This window comes from Lepidochelys kempii, chromosome 3, assembly GCF_965140265.1.
Source record: "Lepidochelys kempii isolate rLepKem1 chromosome 3, rLepKem1.hap2, whole genome shotgun sequence".
Classification (NCBI taxonomy): domain Eukaryota; kingdom Metazoa; phylum Chordata; order Testudines; family Cheloniidae; genus Lepidochelys; species Lepidochelys kempii.
The window spans coordinates 164,199,291-164,222,568 of record NC_133258.1 but is presented as its reverse complement, the minus strand read 5'-3'; the positions used below and the strand labels follow the sequence as shown (position 1 = coordinate 164,222,568).

The window sequence follows — 23,278 nt, the reverse complement described above, 5'->3', positions numbered from 1 at the left end:
AGTTAATCATAAATACAAATATGTTCCATAAATTATGCTAAAAATTAAAGAGATCCCTTTCACTGTTTATGCAGCCATTTTCTTAATTAGAGAGTGGCTTCTAGAGGTGGGAAGGGAATTGGTTTTCCCAGCCCACAAAGGTTTTTGAGATTTTGAAAGTTTCCCCATTCCTCATCAGGCTAGAATCAAGAGATTTGTGAAGCTTGTCAAAAGACACCCCTTCTGGGATTGCTAATAGCCTGGTGGTTGGGCACTCACCTGGGCTGTGGGAAACCCTAGCTCAAGTGTCTGCTCTGCATGATTCAGACCAGTGTCATGAACCTGAGTCCCCTAATTCCAGATGAGTGCCCCTACCACCAGACTACTGGCTATTCTAGAGTGGGTCTCTCTCAATCTTTTCTGCTGAAGCTGTTCCAACTTGTACAAATAACTAAATATTTATTGGAGTAGGAACTTGAACCTGAGTCTACACATCCCAGGAAAGTGCCTTAACCATGAGCTATAGAGTCAGTTTCTTTCTCTCTCTCTAGTTTGGGCCAGAAATCCCATCCGGGACCTGAGAAACTGGGACATTCCCACAAAGAGTTTCCGTTGCAATTAACTGGCATTTCCTCATTGTACAGGGGATTCATTCACCGCAGGAGCACCTTCTCATGGCCAGGTATGGTGCAGCTGCTGTCTGTAGGCAGGGGGTGGGAAGAGGCGGGGCATGGGTGGGGGATTGGGAGAAGGGATGAAGTGGGGGTGGGGCCTCGGGCAGAGCGGGGGTCAAGCACCCCCGGGGAATGTGGGAAGTCGGCGCCTCTGCAACCAGCCCCTCTTTAGCTGGTCTTCATTGTCAGTTAGGTTGGCTTTCTCTATCTGCCAGGTATGTTAATTGCCCTCTCAGGTCCATATTAACCCTGTCAGGGCCTGTGTGGGGTACACACTCCATCACACTGATGAACATCTGTTTCACTGAAAACCTTCCATGCAGCTCTAGTGGCTTCCCTTCCCTCTTTCACATGGGAACAGAGCAACAGCCAGAAGGAGCCCAGAAGCCTAGGGGGCTCCTTCCTCAAAGCAGCTGGCCTCCCCTCCTCCGTCCACATGGAATACAGCACAAGCAGCCAGGAAGAGCCTTCACAGACTCCTGAATATTCACTCCACTCTGCCTCTCAACTGTGCTCACCTTCCTTCCTTTCCCCCTTCCCCTTCTACCTCCTTCCCCCTCAGTTTCCCTGTCTCACTCCAACAATCCTGTTCTCACTCACACTTCAACCCTAAGTATCATGAAAAAAACAAAGAACACAACATCTAATCTAAGTGTTTGTAATATAAATAAAACAAACATACAAAAAGAGGACACAAATCTGGCACAATGAGAATATCTGCCATCATCCTGATCATTTTGCTCAGATGTTATTTATTTATTATAATTATTTGTTATTTTTATTATAGTTGCACCTAGAGACGCCAACTGGGCATTGTACAATTGTATATTAGGAGAGAATCTTTGCTTACAATCCAAATAGACAAGGCAACTGAAAAATGAGAGCATGGAAGTATTATTGTCTCCATTTTAAAAGTACAGCATATTGTAATCCCTTCCACAACACTTCAACTGTTTCTTGTCTAACTGGAATGGAAGCTCTTTGCACCAGTGATTGTATGCATCTTCCTCTCTGTTTGTACACCAACTAGTGTAATGTCACCCTGATACAGAGAGAGGTCTTTGGGTGCTACCATATCACAAATAAATAATACTTATTAATATATGCATACTATGTAAAGGGGATTTTGTTTGCAGTTTACATTTTGTATTTTTTATATCATTTTCAAACCTTAAATGCATTTAGCTAATTCAATTAATTTTAAAACAATTTTATTTCCAGCATTTTTTATTAGCTTAAAACCTCAAAATGGTGCAGAGGCTTGTTAACAAGTACCTTTTACAACTTCTACCAAAGCAGTTTAGGATAAGATAAATAGAATGAATTTATTCTTTTTGGGAAAATAGAAAACTCAGAAGAAATCTGTTTCTACCTCTGCGGTATGAAATTTGTCACTAATCATTTTAAACTATGCCCTTTTATGCTTCTTCTGTCTCTTTTTGCTTTCTGTGCAGTTCTTTGATGTAACAAAGACAGTTTCAGACAAGATTTCAGTTCTTCTGGAAAAAAATAAGCTTTAAGTCTTGAGGCAAAATGCAGTGTATTTAAAATTTATACACTCCATAATGCCTTTGTTCTGAACTTGAACATCCTGCAAAACTTCTCTGCTTTCTTTGCCTTCCAACTCTAAGATAATTTGTTCTCCTGGTTTCAGCTTATTATTATGCAAAAGTGACTTTAACTCGTGGTTCCATCATTTAACTACATGCACAGTCATGGCTGACCCTTTCTGATCAATTGCCAATCCATACAGGTTTGACTGATAAAAGAGCCAATTAGATTTAAGCAAATTAAGGGACATCACCAATGTCAACCACTTATTAAACTGAATGCTGAATTCCATGCATACAAAACACTAATGCACCAAGTCCCATTAAGAGTTGAAATCCTAACCCCATTAGTAACTCTGGACCGCTACAGGGTAAGGGGTCAAAAGAAAGTTTCATATTTATGGATTAACATTTGGATTCAATTTTTATTTTATTTTTTAATTCTTTTCCAAGAACTCTTGAACCTGAATTGCAATTCTAGTCAAGCACTTATATAAAATATATTCTTTATTTCTGAGATGGGTTTTTTTGGTTTTTTTTTAAAGTATTGAATTTAAGCATTGCAACTCGGTTTGGTATTTTAAGTAAACTCAAAGAACTGCATTCCCAGTAATTAAGATGATAGATTTTCTTAAGTAACTGATAAGACCAATATGCATAATAGTACATGGCTTAATAAAGTATAATATATTTCAAACAAAAATCAAAGAAAACAAAGACACCTTGTCTGAAAATTAGTGAATCAACTGAAAAAATACCCACTATTTAATAGTATTGATTTGTTGTGACTATTAAGATAGAATTCTCATTTGTTCTCTACCTTTCCACCTGATTTATGGCCTTTTATCATACTCTATAATGTATTCTCCATAGTGCATATTTTTGAACAGTAGAGTTTTTTGTGCTCCTTGAAAAGTTATTGCTACAGTTTTGCACCCACTAAAAGATTATAATTAATCTTTATGTATTTAGGTCTCAACCCCCATACATTACTAAATACTATAAACCTTGTAGTGTTCCAGAGACCACCCTCCCTTTTTAGGCAATCTTCTGTCCAAAGAAACCCTTTCCCTGTCCAAGTATCTCCAAATGTATTAAGTAAAACTCTTCACCATCTTTGCTACACACCACTTAATCAAGCAATTTTTGTCACTCCCTTGTGTGATGAGTTACTACAGGTGGCTCTATATTCCTGATCACACTTTTTAAACACTTCTGTATGAAACAATGCTTCTGTCACTATTTCCCACGGATGTAGTCTTAAATTTCAAGAACCATGGAGGTTAAAAGATGGAGTCTAAGATAGGGTCAAATCCTGCCATCATGTGCACAGTTCAAGGACATGCATGGGTATAAATCATCAGAATTTGACCCACAGTTTTTATCTATAACTGTGCAGAATCAAATCCTGCAGCCTTGTTTCATTCCTTGGGGTCAAGCAAAACTCCCACTGATATCAATGAGTGAAATCCCAGCCCCTGTGAAGTCAGTGGCAAAATTTCCATTTACTTCAATGGGGCCAGTATTCCACCCAATAACTTCAATGTACAGGATTTGTCCCACTGATAAATAACTATTACACTTAGAATATAGCGTTATGAATTAGAATGTTATTGCATTCAAATTAAACAGTGATTATAATAAAACATAATGGAAAGGTAAATATGGATTATAGAATGTCATATATATCAGTACTTCTTTCATATGCACTGATTCATTTATTATTCATTTCAGTATGGCTCACAATCCAGTGGAAAATGGTATGGAAGATTTCTTTAATAACTCTCAGTGCTAATTTAATTCTACTTAAACACACATATTCTAGTGAATGCCACATGCTTTCAGCATGATTTTATGTGTAAATCAGGATAATATGTTTTCAGATCATTAAGTAAAAGGAAGCATGAACTAAAACCTATTTAATCAATGAGGTATTGCTTTTAAACTACCACAAGGTCATAAAAAAGATAATTTCAAAGCTATAAGTTTCCTAATTGTAATCAACAACAATCTAATGATGAAAGAAAGTATATCCTAATGGCTATCATAAACTTGTGCACATCCTTGCCTATCTTCAGAGATCCTGTATCTTTTCATTTTTTAAAACTGTCAGCACCAAATTTCTGATTTCTTCCTTCAAATCGAACAATCACATACAGATTAAATGCGATGTTAATGGATAGCTTCAATAAACAATTTATCTCCAATTTAGTTTATTATAATAAAACCATATTTTTGTTTCTTAGCATTGGATAGAGGTTAGTCCACTATTAGAAGTGTATAGTATATTATGTGAATTGATCCTCTTTTCCTGTTGAAGAATTGTCCATACACAGTTTACAATTTTTCCTTAGTCAAAGTTATTTGCAACACATTTGTTTACAAATAATTTTTGGTCAGTACATTATTTGCAAACATATCGTTGTGAGTATTATTTGATATTTGTGTTATGTTGGCTAGTTTTTACTGTATATGTAGGTTCCCTGGCATTGTTCCTGGTCCTTTGCTCCATAAATATACTACTAAGGATCAGCCTGTTGTTTAGCTCTCATTTATAGATTCAAAATTCACTTTTAGGAATATTCACTTACATTTCACTGTTTCTGCAAACATTCCTGCTAGAAAATTCATTCATTAGAATATTAATATAAAGACAATACAAAAGGGACACAAACCCATCTGATGTGAATTCAGGCTTTCATTTCAGTGAGTATTCAGATAAAATGTTTGCAGGTATTTGTTCTGCTGTGGTATGAAGCATATTTCAAACCTTTCTTGATCAATAACTTACCAAAAGTGCACTGGATCCTCACCTGGTGTAAATCAGCATAGTTCCATTGATTTCAGTAGATCTACACCAATTTGTGATTCCAGCCAGTATGCTGCTGAAACTGAACTTTACCATTAACAAACCAACCACTTCAAAATATATCCAACCTATACTGTTCTTGTGCATAGCTTACACTTTCTATACAAAATCTGATTACCCTCTGCAGCCTGCGCACTTATCTAGGTTCTTGTATCAGACTAGCCTATCACTATACTAGCTGAGTGCCTCTTGCAAATTAACAAAAAATGCAGGACATTTCACATTCACACACACAAACTTATGGCTATCTACCTCTGCCCAGATATTTTACAGTTTTTAAGATGTGCAATAGGCAGTATTAGAAGCTGAACCCAACGTTTTGCGAGTAACAGTTGCTAACGCAAACGTTCCTCTGAACTTCAAATACTACGGGCTTGGCTACACTTACATTTTATAGCGCTCTAACTTGCTGGCTCAGGGGTGTGAAAAATCACCCCCCTGAGCGCAGCAAGTCAGAGCGCTTTAAAGCACTAGTGTAAACAGGCTCCCAGCACTCGGAGCTTATGCCCTCGTGGAGGTGGATTACCAGGAGTGCTGGGAGAGCTCTCTTCCAGCGCTCGCACGCGACCACACTCACACCTCAAAGTACTGACGCGGGAGCGCTCTCACGACAGCACTTTGAAGTTTCCAGTGTAGCCAGGCCCTCAGTTGCAATAATAAACAATGTGTTCAACAGAACAACACAGCACAACATAACGGTATATTTGTAACATGCAGAGTAACAGAACTTTTTTTCTACTTACCCCCTGGAGGCATGGCTATTGTTATGGGATCACTTATCACGCAGCCTTGGCTATTGGAAGCATTTACTTGTATAGTGTAGTTAGCAAATGGAATCAGTCCTCTAATGGGCACCCATATGTTGGATTCTTTGCTGCTGTGTAAGATCTTTGTGCCATTTACAATAGTGTAATTAGCACTAGCTGTTCAAAACAAAAAGGTGGGGAGAACAATAGTTAGGTTTTATACCTACTGCAATTCCTATTCTTTATGGACCAAGGTCTGACGCTACTGGTGCCAATGCGGATTTTGCCATTGACTTCAATGGGAGGAAGTGATGACCCCATTTGAACATTTAATATTTTGTGCCCAATTTTCTCCTTTCTTCATGAATAGCTTGTGGTATTTGTAAGGTACCATAAGAACTAACCATACAGTACAGAAAGAGATTGCTATAGGCTGAAAACATGGGCCAACATTTGAGAGTCATTAGTGTTCTGACTGTTGCTTCAGAGCTGTTCAAATGAGCAGGATCATTCAAAAAGTTTAGGGATGAAATCCTGGACCCATAGAAGTCAACAGCAAAATTCTCATTGACTTAATGGGGCCAGGATTTCTGCCTAGAAATTTGTACTTCCATCAAAGCGGTAGATCACTCCCATTTGCATATGTGAAAACTACAAACGTTGGTTGAAAAGTACATGGACTCAAATGTGATCTTGGATCTAGTGCCTAGTGAAGGAGGAAGAAAGATTGACAGTATTCTATTTTATGAAGTGTCCAAAGGAACCTACAGGCTTTCAGTTGAACTGGGAGATTTGCATGACTAAGTCCCTTAGGCCTCTTGGAAAATCCAACCCTTTCATACATCCCAAAACCCAAAAGCCCTGAGATGAGAGAGAGGAGAATAGGGAATTTGCACTTAGGTATATGAGAGCAAAACTGGGCTCATTTACTGTCCAATGTTTTGAACGTGTAAAATGCTATACAGGTGATAATATGATCATCACCATCTCCCATTAAAGTCAATGTGAATTTTGCATAAAAATCAGTGGTAGGGTCACAGAAGTGTTCAAATATCGCAGTGACAAGTATCTGATTAGACAGAATATCTAATAGCTGAACGGAAAGATGTAGGATTTTAAAATATCTGGAATAAAGGCAATATGAGTTGTAATTCTCAAAAGAAGTGGATCTAGTTCTCCAGTCTGAGTCCACTGCAAAACCAAAATACAACAGATATACATATTTCAAAATATTAATAATAATACAAACAAATTCTGTTCTAGTTACACCTTTGTGAACACTCACTGGGCTCCATTCTTCTCTGTGCATGTTTAATATGCACTGTTAAAACTGAGCACATTGTTATGCTTGAAGCAGTTCTTCAAACACCACTTTCAATAGCACTTCCAACACATTCAGTTACATCCTCACACACAGTAGTAAACTCAGGCCAGCGCACACTCTGAGTGTTCTCTCTATGCAACTATCATATGTTGATTTGGTGATTCTTACAAACATTTTGTAATTCACTTAAAGGTATTGGCCCCAAATTGCAGCCATGCCACTTTCTTGATGTCAACAGAATTGCTTGGGTGGAATTTAGGGCACAGTTTTGATTATTCCATAGCTAAAGTTTTGTAAATTTACTTCCTCTTGTGTTTTTAACTTTTAGTCTTGCATTCCTTTTTTCAGGCTCCACTGAAGTCCAATTTATCTGTTGGCCAAATTCTGCCTCCATTACAATACCACTAAGCAACACAATGTACCTCAGGGACAGATGCTGATCTCATTTGCACTAGCGTAAATTCAAGTAACTTCACTGAAGTTAATAAATTTAATCTGGATTACACCAGTGGAACTGAGAACAGAACTATGCCAAAAGACCCTATTTTACATGCTGTAATGAGGAACGCATTTTGTCTCATGCAAGAAATCTGGCCTAACAACTCTTCACATTCCACAAAAGGTACAGATAAACTTCGGCAAAAGTAGCATTATTCACCTGAGACCATCCTTATGCAACCTCACACATTCTACTCCTGCTAGAAGGGAATTGTGAATGGGGCCACTGCTTGATCTGGGTGTCTGTATATGCATCTCAAACCCTTATATGCCTCTCAATGAAGCAGTCTCTCTTTGTATTTGTGCTTTCACTACTGTGTTATGAAGAACAGTGAAAGAACAGAAAACACAGTAAAGTGCAAACTCCAACTCCATATACACATACAAGCCCTAATTTCTGTCGTCTACCTAAGGGCTTATCTGGGCTATGATAAAAGGTATATATTTAAAACCTGCTAGTGAAGATGTTCTCATGAATAAGTTTTAAATACCTAGTGTAGACAAAGCAAGATGTATTTTAACACATTAGACCTTCGTATTGTAACACAGGCTCCCCAAGGTTCACCTCACTCAACTAATGTGTTAAAATGTATCTTGCCCAGTCTACACTAGGGTTTTTAAATGTGTTAACACCTTTCATGCTAGACCATACAAGCCCTAGATGAGCACACATAATTTCCCTGCTCACTTGTTTGTGTTCCTTATTTTTTAAATCTCTTTCCAGATAGGTAACAAGCAACAGTATCTTATTTTTAAAAATGCAGTTTAGGGGGAACAAATCGACAAGGCAACACTTTGTTCTAAGTTGTCAGGATAACAGCATTAATACACAGTAATTATACAATTAGTTGTAACATTAAGTTCTAGTTATAGCAGAATGATTACTCGGCAATTATAAGAAGTATATAATTACTCAATAATTATGAGAAGTATGTAATTATATAACCATTCTATTCAGCTCAAAAATGAACTTGCACATTTACAATGAGTTAGACAACACGGCAATTCAGATTCTTCACTGCTTTATATATTTATAAACTGAAGAGCACCAACCATTTTCCTAACACAGACCAAGAGTTTCTTATTGCCATTCCCAGCCAAACTACTTACAGCTACTAGCAAAAATAAAATATTAGAAAAATATTTTTAAAATGCAGGTCCTCAAATTGCTCCTGCTGGGAGTGACATACAATGTGCAGCTTTACCACTTTTCACTGCATAAACTTTGCTTTCAGTGGGCTGGAAAATGCAGCCGCATTGGTTCAGCCTGACAGAAAGTGCTATGATGATAAGCATTTCATATCACCCTATGTCATTCCTGCCTAGTCTGCCTCAGCTTGGTCCTTATTTGGGAGTATAAGTAGATTGTGCATCTCTCTTTCCAGTTTTCATGTGTGTCCACCCCTCCACCCCTCTCTTAGTTCCAATCTCAGCTTCCTACAAAGGGTGCCATATTCCACTGTGAACAATAGTTTGAGACACTGTTAAATCCTTAAGGAGAGTGGTTTCACTTTGGTCAAACAGTCAACCTCACAGTACCTGGCATGCCTCACAGTACCTGGCATGACCAATCGCTGATGCTTCATTAGAAAAGTTCCCATCACCACCTTGCTGACATGCCCATTCTGGAGGAGCATTCCCAAGTAGGAAGAAAATAGCTTCCCCCCGAGCCTGCCAATCTTCCCCCTGAATGGCCTGCACTGCTCTCAGAGATATGAACCCCTCCACACATACATGCACAGCTCTTCTTCACCATCCCAGGTTTCCTCAGGTTCCTTGATCTTACTCATTCCCAGAAGGACTTTCTTCCAGTCAGGCTCTCTCCTTTTCTCCCCAACTCTGCCTGATTCTGATCTCATTTACAGTTTTTTGCACCAACGTAACTTCACTGACTCCAATGGAGTCACTCCTCATTTACACCAGGACCAGTCCTCATGATTCTTTCCCCTCCCAGCCACCTGGATGAAGCCTGGATTTTTTCTCTCTTGACTTACTGCTGCTACCTAAATTGTTACACGCGGATCATAAGGATCCTGCCTTAATATAGCTCTTCCCCCATCTCTGTGTTTTATCATGTCATTATGATGATACTCAAAGACCCTCCAACTAAAGGCTACCAAAAATAAGTTTACTTTCTCACTTTCTGTTAAAAACGAACAATATCTATCTACAAACACAGAAAAGAATGCAGAACAAGAAAAAAGTAAGGTAGTAAAAACATCCTTTTATAACTTATAGACATTCCACCTGTACATCACTGTAAAAAAAGTGTAAAGCTTTACACAGCATTCTAGTTGGGGGTGTTTCTAGTTGAAGGGTCTCTGTATCATCAGAAGTACAGTTCAAAAGGGGTTCCAAAGCAGCTGCACATCCTTTCTATTGAATACCAGTGTAAATAGGTGCATAAAATTCATGCAGCTTGGTGGTGCGTAAATTAATGCTGTCCTGGGTACATCATCCTATGGGGTTCACTAGATTGAAATAACATAAATGGGTATCCTTTTCCATTCTTGTTATAATCATTGTCACAAGAATTTTAATGCCTCATATATTCCGTAATTTTTTTCTGTGTGCTGTACTGCTCTGACCTTTTCAATATTCTGTAATTTGACTGGCTGGCCATTTCAAGTTCTCTCCTTTTTACGGCCTTATTAACTTGTGGGGAAGAGGTGAAATGGACAGCCAATCAGAATACATAATATTGCAAAGGTTACAGTAGTACAGTATTGTACCAGCAGACACAGAATACTGTATATTAGGTATTAGCATTCTGATATCTTATTCATGTGACAAAGGTTGTAACGAGAACAGAAATGGCATAACATGAAACCATTCTCACGACTAAGACTATAATGAGAAAGGAAGTAAAATAACCCAAATACATTCTTCTAACATTCAAAAACTGTATATTTGTAGGAATGTTTCTCTTTTAAGGTAGCCTTCCCCATCTGGATAAAAATTTATACTTTGAGGTATAAAAGATGTTAAATTGAAAAACTGCATCCTGTACACAAAATGACAAAAGTACATTCTGTATCAAGTGAGCACACCTTCCTCAAGGAGCATTGGGTATATTTATTACTATTATTATTCAGGTCCTTGATTACTAAGGCAATAAATTTTCAATGCCAAGCAGTTTACTGAGAGTGTGGAAATTTGGGGTAGGAATTTTTGAACTAAGTTCGTTTCCACTCTGGACATTAAAGAACCCATGATGCTTTTTCATAAGAGCACTGTTTTTTTCCCTGGCTTGGCGTTCCTGGATTAAAAAAAATTCTCTCCCCACCCCTGCGGGCAGCGTGTTGTATGCTGGTTGACTACTGTTCTCTACCCTAGAAGGGGCTACATTTTACATGTATGATATGTGAAAAGTGCTGTGAAATCATTCAAGATGAAAGGCACTCTATAAAAATAAAGTACTTATGCTCACATACATATTTAATACTAGATTGTTTCCTTTTAACATTATGTTAGCGTCCCAGAAAATATGGTGTTTTTGTCACATTCTAGTCACAAAGACAAGATAACAAATATTTTCTACCACTGTACTTCAGACGGCACCTTATTTGGTGAGACTGAGTTTAAGGCTGTTTCATGTTCTGAAACATGATTTCTGACTTCTACTGTTCTTATATAGGACCAGATTCTGATATGCTTACTTACATTGAGTAGAATCTTGCTCCACAAATACTCACATTGACTTCAGTGGGACTGCTCATGCTGTAAGGTGCTACTGAATGAGTTATAGTATCATAGAACTTTCACTGAGGATCTCAAAGCACTACACAAACATTATCTAATGAACCTGCAGAACACCCTATGCTTATTTTTATACCTATTTTACATGTGGGCAAACAGGGATACAGAGGTTAAGTGTCTTATCTCAAGTCACAAAAACAGTAAGTGGCAGAACTGGGAACTGACTCCAGCTGTTCTCATGACCAGACTACCGGTTTAACTACTAGATAACATTGCCTCCTTATGTACCTACAGCAAAAAATATATATATATATTTCCCCCTGAAATTTTGGATCGATGAATACTGGACCCAAATTGTATTTAGACTTCAATATAAATTATTTGTGAATAGAAAGAATATGAAGAGCCAAATAACCATACAAGGTTCAAGCCCTCCACCCTTCCTATGAAGGAAAATCTAAAACTCCACAAAACCTCCTTCTCTTCTCACAATCCCACACCTTCAACCTCAACAACTTAATCTTCCAGAACGATGTCCTACCTTACCAGTTAGCCACCCGCCTCCTTACCCTCACGTCTTCATTTGATTACAAACCCTGTATCAACTCCCTCCCTTCACAGAAATAATCACTCAATTCACCTTGCCCTCACTCAACACTTCTCTCTCTCTCTCTCTGATCATTTAATGTCCATGTTACCATTTTCTAACCTCCTTCAACATGGCTTACCAACACTTATCAACTTTCTCCCCACTTGGCCCTTCCACAACCTCCAATCCATTGAAGTCCATGGCTTCTCAACTGCTCTCAGACCCCTTTGACCTGTTTTCTCTCCTCTGCTGTTCCAGTTGTTGATTCCCCTCCCGCTGCTCTCTTTTTGTCCCTCTCCATGATCAAAAAGTCCATCCCTCCAACCCCAGGTGTGCCCAGACTTGTATTTCTCTCTATTTCTGGTTCTGTGCCACTGAACACCTGTGGACAAAGTCCTGTGACCATAGAGACTCCCTCCACTACAAGTTTGTTCTATCTTCCATTGATTCCGCCATATTGTCCAGCACTCATGAATTCCATTCCCAAAGCCCCAGCTGCATATTTACTGCCACCTAAAATCCTCCCTCCACCACTCTCTCCTCCCCTTATGTTTCTAGTATAGTATTTAGAATTAAAAACAAAAGACATTACAGATTGATTTTATGCCATTAAGAAAGCATATTATATTTCCCCCCATTTTTATTTGGGTGGATATCACATACTATTAACTGTTTTTTCAGTGTCTTCCCAATTACCATAACTATTTTTAAAGCGTGAGTTTTCTGTTTTTCAGTTTGAGTTATTGTTCCTCTTTTCAACAAATTGTTATTTTTCCAGATGAGTGCACTGCCACCTTTGTCTCAATCAACTGAGCAGCTATTTGTTCCTCTGCTCTTGGAGTTGGCAGATGTGTTGTTCTTACACATAGATCATGGTCTCAAGCCTTGAAACTGTGCTCTGTAATTGAGAGTCTCTCTTATCATAGGCTACCCTTATTCCCATTTTGAGGGCTTGGAGACGGTTGCTGGATGTTATGAGAGCTCCTTATAAAAGATGGGTAGCTCAACGTTAACTGTGATAAAATGGCAAATCCAACCACCGCTATCAATCCTAAATGAGCATCTACTCTTATTAATAATGAATAGCTCCCAACTTTTGTATGATCCTTGAACTGAAAGAACTTTTCCTTTTTTTTACACTTTTCCATGATAATTAAAACATGTTATAGTTTTAAAAATGAAAGGTACAGAATATTTAAAGAATAAAGAGAAAGGGCATATGGCCCCTCACAGCAGAGGACTTAGAGTCTAAACTCTTGAGTTCCATTCCTGAGCACAGCATTCAGTCTCTCTCTGATTTAGTTTCCCCCTCTGTCAATTGAGGCTAATACTACCTACCTATCTGACAGGGCTGTGGTGATCAATAAGGTTTGTGAAGTACTTTCAGAGCCCCAAACAAAGAGCCCTTGTAAAGGGAAAGTATTATTATCAATGCATGAAAATTCCTGCTTATTCTTATCAGTGCAAACAAGTCTAAATCTTAACATGGCAAATGGGAAGGGGCATGTCTTTATTTGCTCACTCCTTTTTATGGACTAGACCGGGGCGGGCAAACTTTTTGGCCTGAGGGCCAAATCGGGTTTCCACAATTGTATGGAGGGCGGTTGGGGGGGCTGTGTCTCCCCAAACAGCCAGGCGTGGCCCAGCCCCCGCCTCCTATCCAATCTCTCCCCCCGCCCCACTTCTCACCCCAATGGCTCCCCCGGGACTCCTGCTCCATCCAACCTTCCCTGTCCCCTGACAGCCCCTCTGGGACTCCTACCCCATCCATCACTTCCTGCTCCCTGTCCCCTGACCACCCCAGGACCCGCAACCCTGACTGTCCCCTGCCGCCCCATCCAACCCCACCTTTCATTCCTGACTTGCCCCCCGGGACCTCTGCCCCATCTAACCACCCCTTCTCTCTGTCCTGACCGCCCCTGGAACCCCTGCCCCTGACTGCCTCCTGCCGCCCCATCCAACCCCCGCTCCTTCCTGACTGCCCCCCCGGGACCCCTGCCCCATCCAACCCCCCTGTGCCCTGCCCTCTGACCGCCCCAACCCTTATCCACACCCCCACTCCCTGACCACCACCCCCAACTTCCCAGCCCTCTATCCACCGCACCCCCCACCCCCAGCTCCCTGCCCCCTAACCATGCTGCCTGGAGCACCGGTGGCTGGCGGCAGGTCTGCAACTGTGCTGTCTGGCTGCCAGAGCGTTGCACTGGCGGTGCGGCATGCTGAGGCTGCGGGGGAGAGGGAACAGAAGGGCTGGAGACTAGCCTCCCGGGCCAGGAGCTCAGGGGTCGGGCAGGAGGGTCCCGTGGGCTGGATGTGGCCCACAGGCCGTAGTTTGCCCACCTCTGGACTAGACTGTGGGCAGAATTCACAGGCTAGTCTAAGGATGAAGTGCCAAAGCAGGAGCTCCTGCAGGAAACATGCCTCAGGCCGGCACATGGGTTTCAGGGGAGAACCAACTGCTTAGAATGAAACATGTATCTGTTCCTTCATCAGCCTGCTTTGCTAGCTGATGCAGGGAAGTAAGGGTCATGGCTAGCGGAGGTGAGCGAAGTCCTTACACTCAATGGATGACTACCATTTGGGCCTATCCCCAGTTCAAGGTGGGAGAAAGTTCCTTGGACACTCTCACCTACTTCTTGCTCATCCAACTGAGTCACAAGAGTCTTGCCAGTGAAAAACCTGTGTGTTCACACCCTAACTTTCCTTGGCTGTTTGTAAGTGGAAATATCTGTCAGGGAAGAGAAAGTTCTCCTCTTTGAATGAACTATTTACTACTTTCTTACTGTCATTTAAATCATCTACACCCCTTGCACCTGAGCCTCTCACATTACTAAGAGCTTCTATTTCTTACAGTACAGCAAGAAGAGTGCTGAAGCTACTGCATAAGGACATCCATTATTGTTATTTAGTATTTCTACTGCAGTGGGGCACCAATCAAGAAAGAGGGCCTCATTGTGCTAGGCACTGTACATACACACCATGAAAACACAGACCTGACCTAAAGAGCTCATGATCCAGCTTTTTGTTTCCAACATGCAGAGTTTAGCTAATAGTGGGGTGCACGATAACCAGGAACAAAAATTTCTGCAGTGCCTACATTAGCATTTAGAATGGTGTTAGTTAACTGAGAATCAGTGAATTCAATTTAAAACGCGAGTAAAAAACCTCCAGTCTTGACAGACCCCTAGAGTGGGATGAGTATAAAATTGCAGAACTACTAACTGGTATGTAACCTATTGCATAAATCCACCCCTGTACCAGATGGCCAGAGGATAGCTAATGTAATGCCAATTTTTAAAAAGGTTCCAGAGGTGATCCTGGCAATTACTGGCCAGTGAGCTAACATCAGTACCATGCATATTGGTTGAAAGAATAGAATTATCATAAATGAACATGATATGTTGGGAAAGTCAACAGGGCTTTTGTTAAGTGAAATCATGCCTTGTGAAACTATTAGAATTCTTTGAGGGTGTCAACAAGCATGTGGGAAAGGGTGATCCAGTTGATCCACTGTACTTGGACTCTCAGACAGGTTTTGTCAAGGTCTGTAGCAGGGTTGCTGGATCAGTCAGCAGGCCTTTAGACTCCAACCTCAGTATCTCTTTTCTCCCAGTGTGTCCAAGACCCTGGATGGGGTTCAACTGAGTCAATTTCCTTGGCAGTAAACCCCTGGCCTTTCCTGTCACAGTGCTAGGCGTAGGGAATCTGAGGTGAGAAGGGGGACTCCTGTCCTCCTGCTCCTCTGGGTCCCAGCCCTTTGCCCTAAAAATGTGACAGCATGGGCTGGCCTATGTATGGCCCACCTCCTGTTCTCCTTCCCCTGGGCTACTTCCTACCCCATCCGATGTCTCAGCTCGGGGCATGGCTGGTGTCTGAGTATAGTGCTTTGCTCTAAATCCTCAGAGTCTCAGAGCTGATGCTGGCAACCTCTACCTCTGGCATGTTGTCTCAAAGAAATATGGGAAAGACTCACATCCAGACCTCCTGAGTAAGAGCTCTTTCTCCTCCAGTTTCAGGGCAGTGCTCATCCTGGAAATGTCTTCTCTAGTCCTCCTGTCTGGGCTTCTGGAGCTCTTTTTTATACTGCTCTTTTCCCCAGGAGCATGCTTGCCAGTATCTGAGGGGCAGAGCTTTCCAGGCCCAGTACTGCTCCAGTTTTTCCCCTGCCACAGCCAGAGAGAGGAGTCTGTAAACCCCATAATATGGTCCCACAGCAAAGGCTCTTAGGCAAAGTAAGAAGTCATGGGATTAGAGGGAAGATCCTCTCATGGATCAGTAACTGATTAAAAAATAGGAAAGAAAGGGTAGGCATAAATGGTCAGTTTTCACAGTGAAGAGAGGTAAACAGCAGGGACCCCAAGGATCAGTTTTGGAAACAGTGCTGTTCAACATATTCATAAATGATCTGGAAAAGAGGGTAAGAACAGTGAGGTGAAAACATCTGCAGATGATGCAAAATTATTCAAGATAGTTAAGTCCAAATCTGACTGCAAAGAGTTACTGAGGGATCCCACAAAACTGGGTGACTGGGAAACAAAATGGCAAATGAAATTCAATATTGATAAGTGCAAAGAAATTCACATTGGAAAACCTAATCCCATCTATACGTGCAAAATGATGGGGTCTATATTAGCTGTTACTACTCAAGAAAGAGCTCTTGGAGTCCTCATGGATAGTTCTCTGAAAATATCTGCTTAATGTGCAGCATCAGTCAAAAAAGCAAACAAAATGTTAGAAACTATTGGGAAAGAGATAGATAATAAGACAGAAAATATCATGATGCCCCTATATAAATTCATGGTACACCCATGCCTTGAATACTGCATGCAGTTCTGGTTGCTCCATCTCAAAAAAAGATCTATTTGAACCAGAAGTAGTATGAAGAAGGGCAACAAAATGATTAGGGGCATGGAACAACTTCTGTCCAAGAAGAGATTTAAAAAACCAGACTCTTCAGCTTAGAAAAGACATCACTAAGGGATGATAAGATAGCAGTCTATAAAATAATGAATGGTGTAGAGAAAGTAAATAAGGAAGTGTTATTTACCCCTTAAGAACTCAGGGTCACCCAATGAAGAAGTAGTATTTCCTTATGTTTGTTTTTAATCTGCTGCCTATTAAGTAGATTAAAAACAAACATAAGGAAATACTACTTCCCACAATGCACAGTCAACCTGTGGAATTGCCAAGGGATATTGTGAGGCCAAAAGTATAACTGGGTTAAAAAAAGAATTAGAGAAGCTCATGGAGGATAGGTCCATCAATGGCTATTAGCCGAGATGGTCAGAGATTCAACCCAATGCTCTGGGTATCCTAAACCTCTGATTTCCAGAAGCTGGGGTTGGATGACAGGGGATGGATCACTGGAAAACTGCCCTGTTCTGTTCACTCCCTCTGAAGCATCTGGCACTGGCCACTGTCAGAAGACAGGAAACTGGGCTAGATGGACCAATGGTCCGACCCTGCATGGCTGTTCTTTGGGAGGTTGCAGGTCTCCCAGAAACCTGTGCAGGGGAGAGGAAAATCTGTTTGCCCGTTGGTGGGTACAACCAGCACCATGATGCTCACTGGGCTGTGATGTTAGCAGGATACCTGCATGGAATACAGTCTCTCTCAGGAGAACCCAAAATGTATTTAAATGACTCTAAAGAAGCAAATAATAAAAATGTTTACATCATCTGTGATGTTGTACTGACAATATAGCTTATAACCATAGATTTCATCTATTTTGTTTGGGGTTTTATAGATGAGCCATGAGGTCTTGTAAATTTCCTCTCTATTTCAGGAGAAAGCTTATAGAATAAAAATATTTATAAGCAGTTAGGTTTACAAACATCAAGTCTTTATCTTTTAATGTCTCTGTCATCCTTCCTATAAGAAGCATCAGTACATAAATGGAGATTATTATCTGGTTTCTAAATCTGCGTTCATAATTCATGGCTGCCAATATGAATTTTCAGTTCTCGAGGGACGCTATCAGAAAGAGACTAGCTAAAGAGCACTGAGCAGGACTGGGGGTCTCAAATCCATAATCAAATATCTAGATTGATTGTGTCACTTGCACTTGTATTGATTTCAATTGGAAGAGCTGACCCAAGGGAATAATAACAATGGGGAATAAAACTGATTTAGGAGAACAAAATAAATCCTTCTGTGAGTGGTAATGAATTGGTACTACTTAACCCTTTCAATCACAGAGTGAAAACACTATTATTTTTTCAGAATGCTGAGCTAGCCAAAAGAAGTCGTATCAAAAATGCCAATACTGTCAAATGCCATTACACTAAGTTGTAATGCTCTAGAAGGAATGAAGTTCTAAGCTTGATCTAGGATTTTTATTTGACATAAAACATATTTATGGCTTTTCCAGTCAACCTTACATGTGACATCATAAATGATGCAGCTGTAGATCCAAAGTACCACAAAATCACTCAAGAGGACAATTTATTGTACTTATTCAAGTGATTTGGAAGATATGTGAGAATCAGAAACAGAACTAAATAATGTATCTTTTTAGCTTATTTAATTATTGTGACAAAAGCTAGGTAAAAATCATATGAATAGCATTATTTAGTTTGTTGTACACCATATCTACCAAAGAACACCAATCCTGAACTCTAGGTACTTTTGACATAATATAAAAAGCTACATATTCAATCAAAGTCCAATTTGATCCCCATCATATAACCCAGATAAAAACTAATAATAAAAATAAAAGAAGTATCCCACCAAGTTTTGCCCCCGCCCCCTCCAAAGCCAATCCTCATCTTACTTCCCCCTTCCCAGAGAAAATAGATGGCCTTTGCTACATTCTCTGGAGGTCAGAAGACTTGTTCTGGACAAACACATAAGATCATCCAAACTCTTTTACCACATCTGTTAGGGCTCTGATCTGTTATATATTGTTGCCGGAGTGGACTGGGTTGCATACACAATAGTCACTCATTGGAAATATGTGCTGGTTGCCTTTCATTTCATAACTGGGCACAGGAACTAGTTGGCTTTCAGCAACAACTTAGAAGCATGTAAGAAATAAGATAAAGCAGAGGAAGTCTGCTTCATTTTGCATTCTTCCTTTAGTTGCTTTTTCTGCTACATGATTAATGATATTTCTCAAAATTCTCTTCATTTTGAGAGTCATAACTCATGTTAGACTTTAAGGTACCAATTTGATGTGTCCTCAATTATTTCTGAAAATTATTTACCTCAGGAAAAAAAGAATAATGAAACTGAATTTATGGGAAGTGTTATTAATATTTAAGGAATGAATACTTTTGTAGGAAGAGCACTGAGAACATTTTCAGTCTTGTGCATGAATACTTTATTGTGACCGCCATTTTCAGTTATTGTCTACATTGCTTCCTGCATTTGGGCTTTGACAGGTTGAAAGGCACCTACACCACGAATTTGGTCCTGAGAGTCTTGCTGAGAATTGAAGACTGTAAATAATATAAAGCAACCAAAAGCCAGCCTTCCTCAGTGCACAGTTCACCAAATCTATCTAGAGCAATAACACAGGTTGGGAGTACTGTTTACTATTGAAACATCTGAAGCATCTAGTCTGCTCTGCCATCCAATTACTGATCAGGCCTGTGTCTTCTTAGCTTGCAAGAGTGGATGAAGACATACTTAAAAGTGGTAGGGCATATCATTGTGTACCTGCACTACAATATGGTAGCAGTGAAGCTGCACATGGCACACTAAGCAGAAGCAGACTGGTTAACTATGGAAAAAAAGAACTATGCAAAATGAAGGAGAAAAAGATCTTGAAAACAATATTAGTTGTAGTATGACACTGGGGTCTTCTACAGAACTATGAAACACAAAACCATGGTCCACTGTAGAAGGGATATAAGAGAAGTTAAAGAAAGGACGTTTTCCTTGTATTGTCTGCAATAAAGCCATACACTGCATGAAACAGGAAAGAAAAGAATATCTGATGTTGAAGGAAAACCTGTTTGTACTTAGCTTATTGTGAAACTGTTCAAGGACTATTCAGCCATGAATAAACATTGTCCAGTAATTCTGCAAATGAGTGTGTAAAACCTGGAGTTTTCTGTGGTGTAAATTCTGGTCACATAAATCAGAGTTTAAATAGTGCATTCCTCTGCGTTGAACTTGCCTTCAAGTCCTGTACACATATACTGATATAACATGCATATTCGGATCATTCACCACCCCCCATCTTTAGGACTTGTATATAATTTCAATTTCATTTAATAATAATATTTAACAGTTACACAGTACTTTACATTTTCAAGTGCTGTACAAACATTAACCAATTAATCCTCACAACACTCCTGGGAGGTAGATAAGTATTATTTTCCTACCTTTACAGACAGGGAGACAGTTACAGAGAGGTTAAATGACTTATCCCAGGTCAGAAAGTAAATCAGTAGCATGACTGAGACTGAACTTAATCCACTAGAGCTCACTGCATTTTTCACGAGCATTTGGAGACACCAAAAGTATACCATACATGCAATTTGCTAGACTATTTTAAAAAATAAATAACTTGGAGCTGCAGAACCTCTACCACTCAATACAATAGTGTATCAAAATACAATGGGCTAGGGCCTCAGATGGTGTAAATGTATATCTACTGACTTAAATGGAAGTGCCTCAATTTATACTAGCAGAGAATCTGACTAATGTGAATTCATTTCTGAGTTGTCTCATTATCCTAAGGTGTTATGACAACACAATAATGCCTCTGATTGAAACAGGGTTAAAATGTATTTAGTGATACATCACACAAGTAACAGAGAAGTTAAGTCACGCTGCGATCACCCTAATTTCATTTACTCATATTGGACTCTCTTTCTTTCTTTGAAGTTCAAGGCTTCTCTCTACCCTTCCCCAAGCTGTCATCTCAAGGTGGGTAATATTATTCTCAGTGGTGCAGAATTTAATGTGCATACGAAAGAAATCAAGAAGCCTTACTACAGAATTTAGGTCCAATGTGTTGTAGAATATATGGAGCCCTGACTACCAGACAGGGATAAATTACTGAAGGAACGTTGTGGTGGCTTTCTTTATACTTAATATGCTATTGCGAGCACAGGAGTATGTGAAGTAATAAACTTCTTTTGTGAGTAACTAAACACTGGAATCAAGCTGAGGCACTTGATTCAAGAAACCACAGAAAGATAAATGGAACACTGATATTTATTTTTTTGGAGAAGATTTCAAATTTCTGTGATGCGGTCTTCTTGAATCTTTTATTTACATCATAAGTGCAGTTTCTGTAGGTGAATAACTGTTTCAAGAGTGGCCTAAAAAGTGAATAATTATTAGTGGGCCAGTTAAAAAAGGAATAATTGTTTGAGCGAATGGGATGTTTTGAAAATGAGTGATGTGATTTGATTATATATATCGGGAAAATTTACAATGTATGATGGCCTGAAATTAAAGAGAGTAGAGGTCTTTGTGGCAAAACGAACAAACCAATCAATCCTCAAAGTAATGCAAGCTAATACACTGTGCACTTGAGCTTACAATTAAAAATTATACATTCAGTTGCAGCAGTTATGAATTCAAATGGACATTCAGACATCTAAATATGCATTTGAATGCACAGTCACAGTAACCGTGTAAACAATTTAGATTATTGTATACACAAGTGGGTCTCCATCCACAGTAAATTTGACCCATTGTGTGTAAATTAGACCCTTTTTTTGTCATTTCTGAGAGGATAAATATTTGATTTTTCTAGGAGTTGATTGACTGAAATCCTTTTCTTGTCATATCTAAGGGGAAAGTACTCACCCTTGTAATTCTGCTTTTTTGAAGACGTCATCTCACAGGAGTCTCACTCTTGGGCCTCAAACCTTCAATAGGTTGGGAACTCCCATAATTTAAGAGATGAGTGTTGTTACTACATGTCAGCAGGTGGCACATTCCATTCTATGTGAATGGAAAAACACGCTTTTGCCACCACCATCTGTCCCTCTTTCTGCGCAGGAGGTTCAAGTTTTAACCTGTCCATATCTACATTCACCATCTATGGCCTGTTTCAAAAGTGTGCCTAAGCACTGAATCAGGAACCGAGTGGGAAAGGGGAAGCTTCTCCTAGAAGCTGCGTTAATAGAGAACCAATTTACTCAACCAGATTTTTTAAAATTTCTTCAACAAATGCCAAAGTTAAAACAAAAATTGAAACTTGACAATACCCCAGTGGATAAAGGGAAACATGAAACATAGTACTTACATTATATGTAACCCTATGGATACAGAAAAACACATCTTGGTTGCAAGATCTGCAGGCTTGAAGGGGAGGTTAGTATGCGGGTGAGAATCCTATGGGAGATTGCCAAACAAACAGTTACAAGGTTCGTAATTACCTCTCTTTAAGGATACCAGAAGAATATCAGAGCTTAAAAGTAGCGTGAGGGATGTCTAACAAAAAACACTACAAAAAGCAGTGGAAAATAATATAGCAAGGACTATATCTCCACTTTGACTTAAGTGATGTAACAAACATGGAGGTTAGGACCATGCTGAAGCCACCCACAAAAGGGCCACTGTGGGTCAGAGCTCTGGCTAAGTCCAACTTGTTGCCAAATGAATCCAAATACACATGGGGCTAGAGCTCTGGCCCACCTCTGGACCCTTGCACCACTGTGGTGGTGCAAAAGGGTCATAAATCCAGTTTAATCAGCCAGATGATGATTTCCTGTTGCAGCTCCTGCCTTAGGGCCATTGCTAGGAGAAGAGGGTCATGGCTGACATGTCAATTGCCCTGGCTTTTCCCAGCTGCCAGGTGGTTCAATGAGGGTGCCAGCAGCCAGGTGTGATTTGCCCTAAGTTGCACTGGGTCAACTCAGCTTTGCTCCCCAGCCCTCTTGAGTCCTATGCAAAGTGGATCTGGGCTGGACCCAAAGCCTTAATCTTTCATCAAGACAGACAAACAGGTAATCAAGCAGCCCTTGTGGGGCACTTAAAGAGATCAACATAGAACTGAATATCTCCTGCCTTAGATATTGCATTTGCAATACAAAGTCCTATTACAGATTTCTCCAAAGGAGGCAGCAGATCTTGAACAACTTTTTCCAAGACACCTCTAGTTTGCTTCAAGATATGTCTCTGTAATTCTATGCTCTCATGAAACAGGTTGTCAGGAAGATGGCTTTAGAGTTGCGACAGAACCCAGGATCTGTATAATCACTTGTAGTCAGATTTGCAGTTTAATAGGAACAAGTATTTGTTTGGAAACCATACCCATGTAGATCAGAATGGTGTAACACAGGCTCATCAAAACTTCCTTCTCAGTTTGTTCAGGCCCTCGCAACTAGAGGTATAGTCAGAAAGACACATAAAAGCCTCCGTGCTGTTTGCTAGAGAAGGCTAC

The 23,278-nt window shown here is 40.0% G+C and overlaps 1 protein-coding gene across 1 annotated transcript in view; it reads right to left on the bottom strand.

The window, feature by feature from the left end:
* The window catches only part of USH2A (usherin), a 571,967-nt gene that overhangs the window by 209,892 nt on the left and 338,797 nt on the right, over positions 1-23,278 (bottom strand). Inside the window, exon 37 of the mRNA XM_073338913.1 lies at positions 5,816-5,995. Coding sequence (XP_073195014.1) covers positions 5,816-5,995 — 180 coding nt within the window. The remainder of the gene's footprint in view (positions 1-5,815; positions 5,996-23,278) is intronic.